The sequence below is a fragment of the Camelina sativa genome, chromosome 2, assembly GCF_000633955.1.
Source record: "Camelina sativa cultivar DH55 chromosome 2, Cs, whole genome shotgun sequence".
NCBI classification, from domain to species: domain Eukaryota; kingdom Viridiplantae; phylum Streptophyta; class Magnoliopsida; order Brassicales; family Brassicaceae; genus Camelina; species Camelina sativa.
In genome coordinates, this window is record NC_025686.1 from 18,526,558 (window position 1) to 18,541,761 (window position 15,204).

A 15,204-nucleotide genomic window follows, 5' to 3' on the forward strand; every position below is an offset into this window, starting at 1 on the left:
TCATTATCATTTCGCAATTAAATCCATAAATTTACATGTTTATTTATTATTTTGTAAACAAAAAGTATAGAGATATTTGGAATTTTCACTTCTTTTTACCCTCTAGTTTCTTACTATACACTTCTTCGGTGTGTTTTTTTTCTTGGTCCCCTTTGATAGCCTTACACCTAAAACCTAGCTGTTGATGCAACGTCTCTCTTATTTTTTTTTTCCTTTTCTTTTGTTTTGCAACTTGATGCAACGCGTCTTCACTCTTCAAGACCATAGTACAACCCCATATATGCATTTTAACCTGTATAAGATAAATTTGTTTTACGTAAGTATAATTATTTTCTTTTGTTTTCTTTAACTTTTATTTTCTTGAATTGCAAGTCTCTTTATCTCAAGAAGTAATGTAGCAGGATCGAAGTTACTCTGATTGAGTTCGTGCTTCTTTCGTTTGGTTTATTTATATGATTAAAAGATTGCATGCATTTCTATTATAAAAAACTGGTTTGTTTATCTATTTTAGAAAAATATGTTGAGCAATATCGTTAATTTGCAGAATCACAAAACCGCTTGTGTTTTTTTTTTTTTTTGATAGTAACATTTTATCGTTAGGTGGTAGTTTAAAAACTCTTTCAAAGTTTTAACAATGAAAAAAACCAGTAAACCAAAAAAAAAACTCAATGATCTAGCTTCTCTATATTACGTACCGAAATGGTTTAATGACTATGGTTTTATACATAATGGGCTTTAAAGGCCATATTATCCCTATCATCAGACTCAGTAGCCCATTGACTGGTTTGAGTGTCCAGTTAGAGATATGTTTATATATATTCAATGAAAAAGAGGAGAGAGAAAAAGAGGAAATGTTATTGCAAAATCACCCTTTGTTTTTTTTTTCTTGCAAAATCTTTACAATGGCAAACTTACAGGTACAATGGTATTTACGCTATCACCACCTAAAAACTCAAAAAATGATCAGTCATCTAGGGTTGTAAACTTGCTTATGACAAATTTAAAAGGATGGCCAAAATTTAAGACCTATGAGGCCAACTTTAGCCAAAGCTAAAACTTGGATGTATATATAATATAAGTTAGTACACTACTGCTACCCCTAAAATATAAATACCTGATTAGTTGTCGAATAACTCCTGTACGTGTATGTATGTATAAGCAGCATCTACTGAGTTCTTACTCTTGTCATTTTTGTATATTACCCATATGTTTTCTTCTTTTAGGTGTAGTTTTGGACTATGTTTTTTTTGTTTGTCATAAAGTTGTTTTCGTTTAGTTAGTTTAGCTGTTTAGGAGAGGGAAGAAGAGAGGACAAATGGAAGCTTGCGTACCAAAAGCACGACACGTAAAGATTTGGAAGAAACGTATGGGGTAATTCAATCTCATCTTCACAAAATATGTTTTGGTATTATCTTATGCCTTGTCGTATCAGACGTGGCCATTTCATCGCTCCGTTCGTCAAAGCCACAATAATAAACTCAAATAATCGTATAATATCTTACCAACCATAAAGTCCGGTGTGGTCCGTTTCTCTTTTAAGGTTTTTGGTTTGAAATGATCCTCAATGGCCAGAGGGATATTTTTTCTTAGATTACCGTAATATTCTAGGCCGAAGTCCATAATCTTTTCGAATCGGTGATTAGACCATGTTTAATGTATTCTTTTTTTTTTGTTATTCGAACATGGGATATTTGTTTTTTTTTTTTCTTTTTGAAAAGGAACATGGGATATTTGTGTCGTTTGTTTGGTAGGTTATTCAGAATAACATTAGCCTGATATATACAAGAAACAATGAACAATTTTGGTTGTTGCATATTTATATTGTTTGTTATTGTTTGTTGCATATTTATCTGAAACCCGAAAGAGAAACCTCACAGAAGTTACGAATTAAGCGTGTGTGCTTATCATTTCTGATTTAGGTGGAAGATAAATTAAAAAAAAAAAAAATCACCTTCATTACTACCTTCTCGAGTTCTCGTTCTACCCTCTCTTTTTTTTTTTTTGAATTTACCAAAGAAATTAACAACAGGTAAATTCAAACATAGCTATTACCAAAGTAATTAATAACAGGTAAATTCAAACATAACAACAGGGTAAATTCAAAAATCACCGTCATTACTTGTTAATCAGTTAAACCATGGATCGCATTACTAACATAGCTACTAGCCACCTTTAGTTTTTTTTTCTCTAAAAACTCTTCAGTCAATTATGTAATTAATCAGTTAAAACATGACATCGTCAGTAAGAAATTTTTTTTTTCTTTTTGAATATTAAATCGCATATTGTAATTAATATGTGTATCGTTTTTGTATTAACCGGGTAACTAGAAAGTACTACAGTACTTGAGAAATTTTAAAAAATATTTGGTGCAACTGGATAATTAAACCAATATTACAGCCCTATCCTAATTCAATTGGGATATTATTTACAGAATATTTTAAGTGCGATTCGATAATGAAAACAAAGACTTTGGGTTAAATCCTAATTTCAACCATCTCCAAGTCCTATATGATAATGGTTTTATATGAAGGAGACAAAATAACTGGTTGTANTCTTAGATTACCGTAATATTCTAGGCCGAAGTCCATAATCTTTTCGAATCGGTGATTAGACCATGTTTAATGTATTCTTTTTTTTTTGTTATTCGAACATGGGATATTTGTTTTTTTTTTTTCTTTTTGAAAAGGAACATGGGATATTTGTGTCGTTTGTTTGGTAGGTTATTCAGAATAACATTAGCCTGATATATACAAGAAACAATGAACAATTTTGGTTGTTGCATATTTATATTGTTTGTTATTGTTTGTTGCATATTTATCTGAAACCCGAAAGAGAAACCTCACAGAAGTTACGAATTAAGCGTGTGTGCTTATCATTTCTGATTTAGGTGGAAGATAAATTAAAAAAAAAAAAAATCACCTTCATTACTACCTTCTCGAGTTCTCGTTCTACCCTCTCTTTTTTTTTTTTTGAATTTACCAAAGAAATTAACAACAGGTAAATTCAAACATAGCTATTACCAAAGTAATTAATAACAGGTAAATTCAAACATAACAACAGGGTAAATTCAAAAATCACCGTCATTACTTGTTAATCAGTTAAACCATGGATCGCATTACTAACATAGCTACTAGCCACCTTTAGTTTTTTTTTCTCTAAAAACTCTTCAGTCAATTATGTAATTAATCAGTTAAAACATGACATCGTCAGTAAGAAATTTTTTTTTTCTTTTTGAATATTAAATCGCATATTGTAATTAATATGTGTATCGTTTTTGTATTAACCGGGTAACTAGAAAGTACTACAGTACTTGAGAAATTTTAAAAAATATTTGGTGCAACTGGATAATTAAACCAATATTACAGCCCTATCCTAATTCAATTGGGATATTATTTACAGAATATTTTAAGTGCGATTCGATAATGAAAACAAAGACTTTGGGTTAAATCCTAATTTCAACCATCTCCAAGTCCTATATGATAATGGTTTTATATGAAGGAGACAAAATAACTGGTTGTAAAAGATAAACCACATATTTTTTTTTCTTATTTTTCTTTCTTCTCCAATCTGGCAAAATCTCTCACTCTCAAACACACACACCAAATCAAAACCTCCTTCTTCTTCTTCTTCTTCTTCTTCTTCTTCTTCTTCTTACGAGTTGCACCGAAACACTCAAATAAAGAACAAATAATCCAAATTGGGTGAACAAAGAAGAGATGGAGAATGGAGGAGCAACGACGACGACGAGCACAATCACAATCAAAGGGATTCTAAGTTTGCTAATGGAAAGCATCTCAGAAGAAGAAGGAAAGAAAGTTATATCACTTGGAATGGGAGACCCAACTCTGTACTCGTGTTTTCGTACAACGCAAGTCTCTCTTCAAGCTGTTTCTGATTCTCTTCTCTCCAACAAGTTCCATGGTTATGCTCCCACCGTCGGTCTTCCCCAATCCCGAAGGTTAGTTTTGTCTTTTCAACATCTCTCTCTCTCTGTTTTTGTCTTTCCCTATACTTGTGGTGCTGATGTTATTAGGGTAGTAGGTAGGGATGTCAATTTCGGTTCGTTTAACTGTAAACCGAATAATTAATTGAACCAGAAATTGAACCGAATCTTGATTTTGGCTGATGTGATGAATTTACAATTTCTTTTTGTATTTATTTCATTTTATTTGATAATTTCTTACAGTTTTTGTAGAAATACCAACTTTTGCTTTTTTTTCTTGTTTATGAAAAATCAAAATAATATGAAATATATGACAAATCAAATTAATAATCGATTTTTTTTTTTTGTTTCTGAATAATCAAATTAATAATGAAATTTACTAGAAAATAGTTGCTACACTAATTTTCTATTTTTTATTATTATTTAAAGTTGCTTTATATTATTGGTTCGGTACTTCGGTTGGGTTTTAAAACATTTTTAATTTTTTGTTGTTGTTGTAATAAAACAGAGCAATAGCAGAGTATCTATCACGTGATCTTCCATACAAACTGTCACAGGACGATGTGTTCATTACATCGGGTTGCACACAAGCGATCGATGTAGCATTGGCAATGTTGGCTCGTCCTAGGGCCAATATTTTGCTACCAAGACCTGGTTTCCCAATCTATGAGCTCTGTGCTAAGTTTAGACACCTTGAGGTTCGCTATGTAGATCTTCTTCCAGAAAACGGATGGGAGATTGATCTTGACGCTGTTGAGTCTCTTGCAGACGAAAACACGGTTGCTTTGGTTGTTATAAACCCTGGTAACCCTTGTGGGAATGTCTATAGTTACCACCATTTGATGAAGGTTAGCTTGAGATTTACTGTAACCATTGTTGTTGTTTCTTGTTTGAGATTTGATGTTTACGAACTTGTGTGTTTATTTTATTTTTGTGTTGTAGATTGCGGAAACAGCGAAAAGACTAGGGTTTCTTGTGATTGCTGATGAAGTTTATGGTCATCTTGCTTTTGGGAGCAAACCGTTTGTGCCAATGGGTGTGTTTGGATCTACTGTTCCAGTACTTACTCTTGGCTCTTTATCAAAGAGATGGATAGTTCCTGGTTGGAGGCTCGGGTGGTTTGTGACCACTGATCCTTCTGGCTCCTTTAAGGACCCTAAGGTTAGTAATAGATGGCGTCAATCTTTTAAAAAAATTGATGATGCAGAGAGTGCAAAATAAGTTGTTTACTTACTGAAAATATTGTTCATTTTGGATCAGATCATCGAGCGGTTTAAGAAATACTTTGACATTCTTGGTGGACCAGCTACATTTATTCAGGTACATAGAAATATTTCTTAGATTTCCAAGGCAATCCCTATTGTTGCTGATCTTGAGTAATTAATTTCGTTCTTGATTGTGTTGTGCATCAGGCTGCGGTTCCCACGATTTTAGAACAGACGGATGAAACATTCTTCAAGAAAACATTGAACTCGTTGAAGAACTCTTCGGATATTTGTTGCGACTGGATCAAGGAGATTCCTTGCATTGATTCCTCGCATCGACCAGAAGGATCCATGGCAATGATGGTGAGCAATCTATATACAAAAACTGTGACAAAAAAATGTTCACAAATTGTTGTTACACATCTATGGTCTTTTAAATATTTGATTTGTGTACTTGGTTCAGGTTAAGTTGAATCTCTCGTTACTCGAAGATGTAAGCGACGATATCGACTTCTGTTTCAAGTTAGCTAGAGAAGAATCAGTCATCCTTCTTCCTGGTAAAGATATTATTTGTCTCTTATTGCAAAGTTTAAGAGTAGTCCTTTTTGTTTTTTGATATATTTACTTGTGTGTGAACAGGGACTGCCGTGGGGCTGAAGAACTGGCTGAGGATAACGTTTGCGGCCGATGCAACTTCGATCGAAGAAGCTTTCAAAAGGATCAAATGTTTCTATCTCAGACATGCCAAGGCTCAAGATCCAACCTCATAGTTGAACTATATGCAAGATTAAAGTGTGCTTTAAAACACACAGATACACACAGTATAGTGTTCTATTTATTTATAGATTTTGATATAAAATTAGCTTTACTGTAATAAAATCAACTCTTAGTTTTAAAATATATATACATACTTGTTGAAAATAAATAATTTATCAAAACTATATAGTAGTTTCGTACAATATGTCCAATATCTGTTCCTCAATATGCTCAAGTCTATTAACACATATCAAAGGGGCATCAAAGCGTTACTTGAAAGTGCATCAGAGCTTTGAAGGTGACAGGAGCTTGCGAAGTATCTCAGAGTGCTGATATGCTGACGTGGCAGATGAGCTGACGTGGAGGAAGTTTATGGGATGTCGTGACAGGGAACGTGAGAAGGAAGGAAGAAGAAGATCAAGATATACACGAGGATATTGAGAGTATATTTGATCGAGAGATTAAGGGAGGATATTTCTTAGGATAAGGAATATTTCCTTTTAGTTAGAGATTTACAAAGATCTAGGTTAGAGATCATTTGTGTAAGGTATAAAAGGACTGAGGGCTAGCCGCAAAAAAAGTTAGCACTCGTGGGGAAAAGTTTGTGAGTTTTGTAAACCTTCAAGCAATCGAAAAAAGGCTTTGAAGGTGAGTCTGTTCATTACTCTTTTAGATCTACACAGGATGTTGTGATAGATAGACAAGAGAGTAGGCTTAGATTCATAACTTGTAAAAGGGAGTTTTTATAAGTTTGAATAAAAGCATTTGCTTGGCGCGTTTCCAAGCGGTTTGAGTGATTTGCTGTCCTCTATACCTTTACAATTGGTATCAGAGCAAGAACCTGATAAAAAGTTCTGATATCCTTTTTCAACAGGTGATATCTTGCGGCAAGGGTATGGAGAAATCACTGGATTTTGTTGCAGTTCAATCACCATTGAAACTCGATCCTGAGTGCTTTGGTTTTTGGAAAGTGTCAATCAAGCAGGCCATCTCAAGCATCGACATGGAAGCTTGGTTTGCGGTGGAAGATGGTTGGTCACATCTGACGGAAAGAATGAGAAGGGAGAAATGGTGCCTAAGCACAGGAAGAAATGGACAGCCGAAGAAAAAGCGGAGTCCAAACATAACTCACAGGCTCTGTCAGTTATCTTCAAGTCGCTGCCTAGGGATATTTTCAATCAAGTTCAAGGATGTGAAGCTGCCAAGGAAGCATGGGACATTCTGGTAGTCACGTTTGAAGGCACAAGTAGGGTCAAATGTACAAGGCTGGAAAATCTTGCTTCAGATTTTGAGAATTTGCACATGACTGAAACTGAGTCAGTTGCTGATTACAGCAGTCGTCTGAGTGGTATTGCACAAGAAGCTGTAGTTTTGGGTAAACGCTATAAGGATAAGAAGCTGGTGAAGAAATTCCTCAGGAGTCTGCTAGATAAGTTTCAATCACACAGGTCTGCTATAGATGTTTCACTGGATTCTGATGAGCTCAAGTACAATCAAGTGGTTGAGATGATGCAGGCATTTGAGATACAGCTGAAGAAGAAAGAAAAAGTGAATGAGAAATCTTTTGCCCTTAAAGCCATAGAAGACCAGAAGCTTGCTGAGTCTCAGGAGGTTGCAGATGAAGAAAATGTGGGTTTGTTGGTTAAGAAGTACTTTCGCAAGATGGAAGGAGGTCACGGAAGGGAACATCATCGCTCTTAAAATCTGATACTGATAAGGAGATCAGGAAGAGTGACAAGCAAGAACGACAGTGTGCTGAATGTGAGGGTTTTGGGCATTACAAGTCTGAGTGTCCAAACAACAAACGAAAGAATTCTTTGTAGTGCTATGGGTGTAAGGGCTACGATCACACTAAGTTTGATTGTCCTTTACGAGAAAACAAGCAGAAGTCCTACATCACTTGGAGCGAAAGTGACTCAGATGAAGAAGTCAGCAAAGGAGAGGTTCTTAACAGCTTCCTTGCATTGCTGGGTGTCATTGAGGAAGATGAAGAAGATGATGTGGTGCTGGAAACCAAGGACGTAGATGGGAAAGTGAATTCTGATTCAGATGGAGAAGAGGCTGATTTGTCAGTAGAAGATCAGATAGAGCTTCTCATCAAAACGGTGGTACAGAAGACTCAAGACAACACATAGTTAACTTCTGAGAGAGATACATTACAGCTTCATGTTGCAATGATCTCTAAAGAGTTAAGTGAAGAACAGGCAAAGACTCTACGACTTGAAAAACAATTAGAAGAACAGCTGAAGATTATCAGAATGCTGAATAAAGGAACCAAAGATCTGGATACACTGCTTAGCACTGGAAGAGCCAGTAATCTGAAATGGGGTCTGGGTTATCAAGGAACAAACACCAACCCAACCACTCAATTTGTCAAAGAAGTGGAGGCTGAGCCCGAGCTGAAGGAGAGGAAGTTCCCTCGAACTACTAGAATGTATGATCAGGTTCCTGTGAAGCAGAATTCAAGAAACCCAAGGATGGTGGTGTTTCCTGAGGTAAATACTAGGCCGCCATATGCCTCGAGTGGGTTTCGGCAGATGGCTCAAAGATCTGTTCAGCATAGTAGAAGGAGAGGATGTTGGTACTATGGACATCTAACTCACTACAAAGCCCAGTGTTATCAGTTCCAAATTGGCTAATCAAGAGGTTGTGCGTGGAATGGCTAAGCTGAAAGGTGATCCACATTTCATATGTGGTCCTTGCAACAAAGGCAAGCAAGTCAAGACGTCTCATGGGCTAGTGACAGATATTCGCACTAGTCATGCACTCCAGTTGGTACATATGGATATGATGGGTCCATTTCAAGTTCAGAGCATCTCTGGGCGACGGTTCATCTTTGTCATGGTGGACGATTTCACTCGCTACATCTGGGTGCGATTTCTTCGTGAAAAAGCTGATGCCCTTGAATGCTTTCACATTCTTGCCCTGCAGATTAAAAGTGAAAAATGTTCCATCCAAGCTATTAGGAGTGATCATGGAGGAGAGTTTCAGAATGACAAGTTTGATCAATTCTGCGGGCATCAGGGCATTGTTCATCAGTACTCTGCTCCAAGAACCCTAGAGCAGAATGGTGTTGTCGAACGAAAGAACAGAACACTGCAAGAGATGGCGCGAGCTATGATGCATGGGAATCAAGTGCCACATCGGTTTTGGGATGAAGCTGTCAACACTGCTTGTTACATTATCAACCGTGTGTATGTCCGACCAGGGACCAGCAAGACTCCCTATGAGTTATGGAAAGGAAAGTCTCCAACTGTAAGCTACTTTCATGAGTTTGGCTGTCTATGCTACATCCTGAATGACAAGGATTAGTTGGGTAAATTTGACTCAAAGAGTAGTGAAGGGATCTTTCTTGGTTACTCAGGACACAACACTGCCTTCCGTGTGTACAACAAACGCACAAGATCAGTTCAGGAAACGGTAAATGTTGTTTTTGATGATACCTCGTTTCAACGAGTTGATATGGTGCCTGTTCTCTCTGACAAGGATCTGGTAACTGATGATGAGAAGTCTGAGCAAGCCTCTGGGAGTCTTAGTGATCATGCCCACGCTGGACTGTCAACAGACGAGCTTCCTCCATCTTCTCAAGTTCATCGAATCACTCCTCAGGCGATGTTATCGATGCGATTCAGGGGGTAGAGTTACCAGGGGCAAACAGATTGACTTTGCTCAACTGGCTGGAAAGAAACAGAAGTCTGTAGTCCCAGACACTGTCTCTCAGGACTCTGAGATCGCTCAATTTGCCTGTTTTGTTTCCACTATGGAACCAAAGAATCACAAAGAGGCTATTCGGGATGAGTTCTCGGTTGCTGCAATGCAAGATGAGCTAGAACAATTTGAGCGCAGCAATGTGTGGGAACTCACTAAACGGCCGGCTAATGTCAATGTAGTGGGAACGAAGTGGATCTTCAAGAACAAGAGTGATGCCAGTGGATGCATTGTGAGAAACAAAGCGAGGCTTGTGGCTCAAGGTTACTCTCAAGTCGAAGGAGTTGACTTTGATGAGACCTTTGCTCCAGTAGCAAGGCTAGAATCCATCAGGTTCATGTTCGGTATGTCATGTGCTCTCAAGTTAACATTACATCAGATGGATGTTAAAAGTTCATTCCTGAATGGGATTTTACAAGAAGAAGTGTTTGTAGAACAACCAAAAGGCTTTGAGAATCCACAACATCCTGAGCATGTGTACCGTCTGAAGAAAGCGCTATATGGTCTCAAGCAGGCTCTGAGAGCATGGTATGAGAGGTTAACTACGTTTCTTCTGGATCAAGGATATGTTCGTGGAAGTGTAGACAAGACACTGTTTGTTCTCAACAGCAACAATGCATTGATGTTTGTTCAGATCTATGTGGACGACATCATTTTTGGTTCTACCTGTCAATCGCTGGTGCAAAGGTTTGTGAGAGCATCAGGTTCATGTTCGGTATACTCATCTCAAACATTGGAGTTTGAGATGAGTATGGTGGGAGAGCTGAAATAATTTCTGGGTTTGCAAGTAGAATAATCAGCTGATGGGATCTTTGTATCTCAAAGCACCTATGCCAAAGAATTGGTACAGCGGTTTGGTTTGGGAAAGAGTAAAGAAGCTAAGGTACCTATGGGAGTCAATGACAAGCTTTCAAAAGATGAGGAAGGAGAGGATGTGGATGAACGACTATATAGAGGTATGATTGGAAGTTTGCTCTAATTGACAGCGAGTAGGCCTGACATTTGTCTGTCAGTGGGGATATGCGCACGGTACCAGGCCAAGCCCAAGGTGTCCCACTTACTGGCAGTCAAGAAGATCATCAAATACGTCAAGGGGATAGTGAACTTTGGTATTTCGTTCACCAAGGATACCAACACCAGTTTGAGCGGATACTGCGATACTGATTGGGCAGGTTCTGTGGATGATCGTCGAAGTACAAGTGGGGGATGCTTCTTTATGGGCAACAACCTAATTTCATGACACAGCAAGAAGCATAACAGTGTCTCACTATCAACCGCTGAGGCTGAATACATTGCCTTGGGCAGCTGTTGTACACAGCTTATGTGGATGCGTCAAATGTCCTCCGACTATGGTATGGATTCTGATACTCTGTTAATTCATTGTGATAATTTGAGTGCAATAAATATCTCTAAGAATCCTGTCCAGCATTCTAGAACAAAACACATAGATATTAGACACCACTTTGTTCGTGAACTTGTTGAGGCGAAACTGATTGAGATAGACCATGTGAGCACTGATTTTCAGCTGGCTGATTTGTTTACTAAGCCTTTGGACTTATATAGATTCATAAATCTGAGGAAGTATATTGGTGTTTGTGAACTCTAACTATGTCTTTGAGTTGTGTTGGTCTAAGGCATGAACTGGAGCTAGAACAGATCATAGAAATCTTGGAATATATAGAAGATCAACATCTGAGAGAGTGTGGGAAATAGCTGCCTGTCATGCCCGTCTGTCCATCCTGTTAAACGTTGTCATGATTTAAGGAGGTCAAAGAGCTGTGAAGAGACATGCACATTCATTCTAAGGTTTAATAACCTAAGGAATGATGAGGTTAGAATCAGTGGCTGACACAATCAAATGATGTCACTGAAGCTCAAGATGCTGAAGCAGTCATCATAAGGCTGTTTGGAGAAATAAAATAAAAAAAAAAAAAAAAAATTTGTGTGCTCTTCAAAGAGATGAACTCCAGCTGCCTTAACATGTTGGGATGGACTGAAGGCTAAAGGCATGCCAGTGTGAAAGACTACCCACATGCAACAGTCCGCTGATCTTAGAAAATTCAAGAGGTTGTGATAGTTTCTAGTGAAGGTTCTGAACAAGTGGCTGATACGACAAAGGTATGGTTAGTGTTCTGATTTCTGCACTGTTTAATTTAAAAAAAAAAAAAAAATAATAAATATTGATGCTCATGTGTGTTTAATTCTCGATCTGGGTCCCCCAGAATCTATCATTAGTGGCTGTGTGTATATTTGTGTTTGATTCATGAATCTGTTACATTGGATTGTAAAAGAGAAAGAATGAGATTTATTAATGCACTGATATTAATTGTGATTGACTGAATTAACGATTGAATGCTGTCAAATGAGGAAATAGATGCGGTGTACACTGATGTTTAATTGAGTGGTTTCAGGAAGTCTTTAATGCTTTGGGCCGAGTTTGGGCAGTCCATTGAGACTCACGGATGTGTATAAAAAGGAGCGGCTAGGGTTTTGGCGTTTTCCTCATCACCTCTGCGATTTCAATCCTGTGTCGATTAAACTTCTGCTCAAATCTTTCTCTTCTCTTGTCAATCAACTCTCTAATCATCATGAAATCCATCTTTAGTGGTTTCCACTATGACTCCAGCTCAGATGAGGAGCTCCACACACCACCGTCTTCGTTACCTCCGCCAACTCCACAAGTTCCAATCGATCCCGCAACTGCCATGGTGGTTTACCAGCCTCGCGATGAGTCTGTCACTGCATCTCCGACTCGGGTGGATCAGATTCCCTCGCCTTCTCACGGGAATCAAAAGACCTGCGACTCCTCGTCTTCTCCACCGAGAGAGGTGACTTCTCGATTTCTGGTGGTAGATCTTACCGGTGATGTGCCTGTACCTGTCTTGCCATCTCAGGGAGTCTCGTCGCGTCTACGCAAAAGACAATCGCCTGTTGATCTCGACAGTCGTGACTCCAAGCGACCATCTCTCCACAGAGATAAGGGTACGTCCACAGCATCTCGAGGAGCTTCGTCAAAGGACTTCGATGCCAAACGGTTCATCTCCTCAGAAGCAGTACGACGGTACGGGTTCTTTGCTTCTCGAACGCTCACTCCAGAGGTCTGTTATCCACTAGATGGTGCAAACAAGACCAGGGAGTTCATAGATAAGGCGGGGCTGCTTAAAACTGTTACTCAAATTGGCTCGTATGACTCGGAGGTGGTCTATGAATTCTGGGCAAATATCCCAACGGTTAAGATTGAGGGGAGTCTGTCGACGTGCTTATCTGAGATTGTGTCTATGAGTTCTCTCCCAGCCGTATCAATGCCCTGTTTGGTCTGAGGTCTGTGGATGTGCGTGAACAGCGACTGCAGACGGCTGCAATTCTAGAGGAGGATCTGGCTCTGTTTCTCTCGGATGGAAAGGTCAAATCCTGCAAGCAGCTGGTGTCCACTGCAATCAAGAACCCAGTGATCAAGGATCTGCATCGGATCTGCTGTAGCAACTGGTCTCCCACGGTGAATACGGGGTACATCTCGACGAATAGCGCTCTGGTGATCTACATGATCATGCATGGGATTTCATTCGATTCTGGACGGATGATCTACGACCAGATCATTCAACTGGGGTTGCAAGCTCAGTCTGGCTTCCGGTTGCCGTTTCCCAGTCTCATCTATCAGTTGCTGACTGCTCAGAGACCTGTCCCTAGTTTGTCATCAAAAGATGCAAAGAAGGCAAAGGGGAAGAAGACAGCATCCGTCCCTGTTGAACCTGTTTCTCCAAAAGGGTCCTCTGCAGAACGCAAAGCCATCCGGTTGGCAATCAAGATCCTGCAAGATGCCTTGGAAGCTGGTAAGTAGTTTCTCACTTTGATGTTCGCTCAAATTTCTGGTTTAGTTTCTTGGTATTTTTGTGACTAAACTGTGCCAAACAAGCAGGGGGAGATGAGTCTGATTCAGAGGCCTGAGGGGGAGATTAAGCTATGGGGGAGCAGTTGTTTTTGTTGCTCACAGTTTTTGTTGATTTTAAATGTGTTTCTCCCCCGTTAAAACTTGAGACTTGTTTTTATTAGTTATGTTTCGGTTTTTGAACAATTTATTTTAACAAGTCCTTATCGGTTAACCGTCTTGTGTTGATTGCTGGAATTTTATTTTTGTTAGTACGGTTGTGTCTTGTCTTGGCTGTGTTGTCTGTGTTTTTTCAGGGTTGATGCTGCGGTTGCTTGTGTGGCAAGATTCAGTCAAAAAGGGGGAGATTGAAAGTGCATCAGAGCTCTGAAGGTGACAGGAGCTTGCGAAGTGTCTCAGAGTGCTGATATGCTGACGTGGCAGATGAGCTGACGTGGAGGAAGTTTATGGGATGTCGTGACAGAGAACGTGAGAAGGAAGGAAGAAGAAGATCAAAATATACACGAGGATATTGAGAGTATATTTGATCGAGAGATTAAGGGAGGATATTTCTTAGGATAAGGAATATTTCCTTTTAGTTAGGGATTCACAAAGATCTAGGTTAAAAATCATTTGTGTAAGGTATAAAAGGACGAGGGCTAGCCGCAAAAAAAGTTAGCACTCGTGGGGAAAAGTTTGTGAGTTTTGTAAACCTTCAAGCAATCGAAAAAAGGCTTTGAAGGTGAGTGTGTTCATTTTACTCTTTTAGATCTACACAGGGTGTTGTGATAGATAGACAAGAGAGTAGGTTTAGATTCATAACTTGTAAAGAAAGTTTTTATAAGTTTGAATAAAAGCGTTTGCTTGGCGTGTTTCCAAGCGGTTTGAGTGATTTGTTGTCCTCTATACTTTTACGTTACTTTGTTATTGGAATAGTTAAAGAATCAGACAAGGCCCAACATATTTGGTCATAATTCGTAAAATCGTTGTCTACGATACAAATTAACAAAACAGGGCATATTTCAGAAAGGGTATAAAGTGCTTAACGATCCCAACATATTTGGTCATAATTCGTAAAATCGTTGTCTACGATACAAATTAACAAAACAGGGCATATTTCAGAAAGGGTATAAAGTGCTTAACGATTCTGATATGCTAAGAAAGAACTCTAAAACAAGATGCATTGTCCCAAAGAGAACAAAAAAGTGTTCGTACTTTTTATTTAATAAACATTTTGTTTAGATGATAATGCTATTAAATTTAAGTAGGTACGATACGACCAGCCCACGTGAATACATGCATGTATTTGAGAAGAACACTTGTTAATCAGCTAACTCATTTTAATTAATTAATCTGGATAGTTATTTTCTCATAGTCCCAATTCATTATTTTGAATAGTACAGTGGGTCCTTAAGGAACAGTGAAATGGGCCTTTGTACCCCATAGCTTTGATTCCCAAATGACCCCCTTCTACATAAACCGACTCCTATATCACTACTATATCTTGTCAACTTGTGAGTTGTGACTTGTGTTAATACTTATTCTTTCTATCCATTTTGTAAAAATATTTGTTTACTAGTGACTATAATTTTGTTCTAAATATGCAATGCATGTAGCGATTTCTCATATTAACATGAATTTCTTTTCTATCAATGCAATAGTAACTTTGACAACATAAGTTATGTCTTTGTAACTTAGCTGTCAAACTAAGATTAAAATCTCTACTA

The 15,204-nt window shown here is 38.3% G+C and overlaps 1 protein-coding gene across 1 annotated transcript; it reads left to right on the plus strand.

Annotated features, from left to right (window-relative positions):
- Positions 3,507-6,089, plus strand: LOC104729122 (probable aminotransferase TAT2). Its single transcript, XM_010448013.1, has 7 exons — positions 3,507-3,958; positions 4,452-4,791; positions 4,886-5,104; positions 5,204-5,263; positions 5,356-5,511; positions 5,612-5,705; positions 5,788-6,089. The coding sequence occupies exons 1-7, from the start codon at positions 3,717-3,719 to the stop codon at positions 5,916-5,918; spliced, it is 1,242 nt and encodes a 413-aa protein (XP_010446315.1). The 5' UTR covers positions 3,507-3,716; the 3' UTR covers positions 5,919-6,089.

Coding starts and splice junctions, on each gene's coding strand:
- LOC104729122 (XM_010448013.1), top strand. CDS start 3,717: ATGGAGAATGGAGGAGCAACGACGACGACGAGCACAATCACAATCAAA. Junction 4,792..4,885: donor GTTACCACCATTTGATGAAG/GTTAGCTTGAGA, acceptor TTTGTGTTGTAG/ATTGCGGAAACAGCGAAAAG. Junction 5,105..5,203: donor GCTCCTTTAAGGACCCTAAG/GTTAGTAATAGA, acceptor ATTTTGGATCAG/ATCATCGAGCGGTTTAAGAA.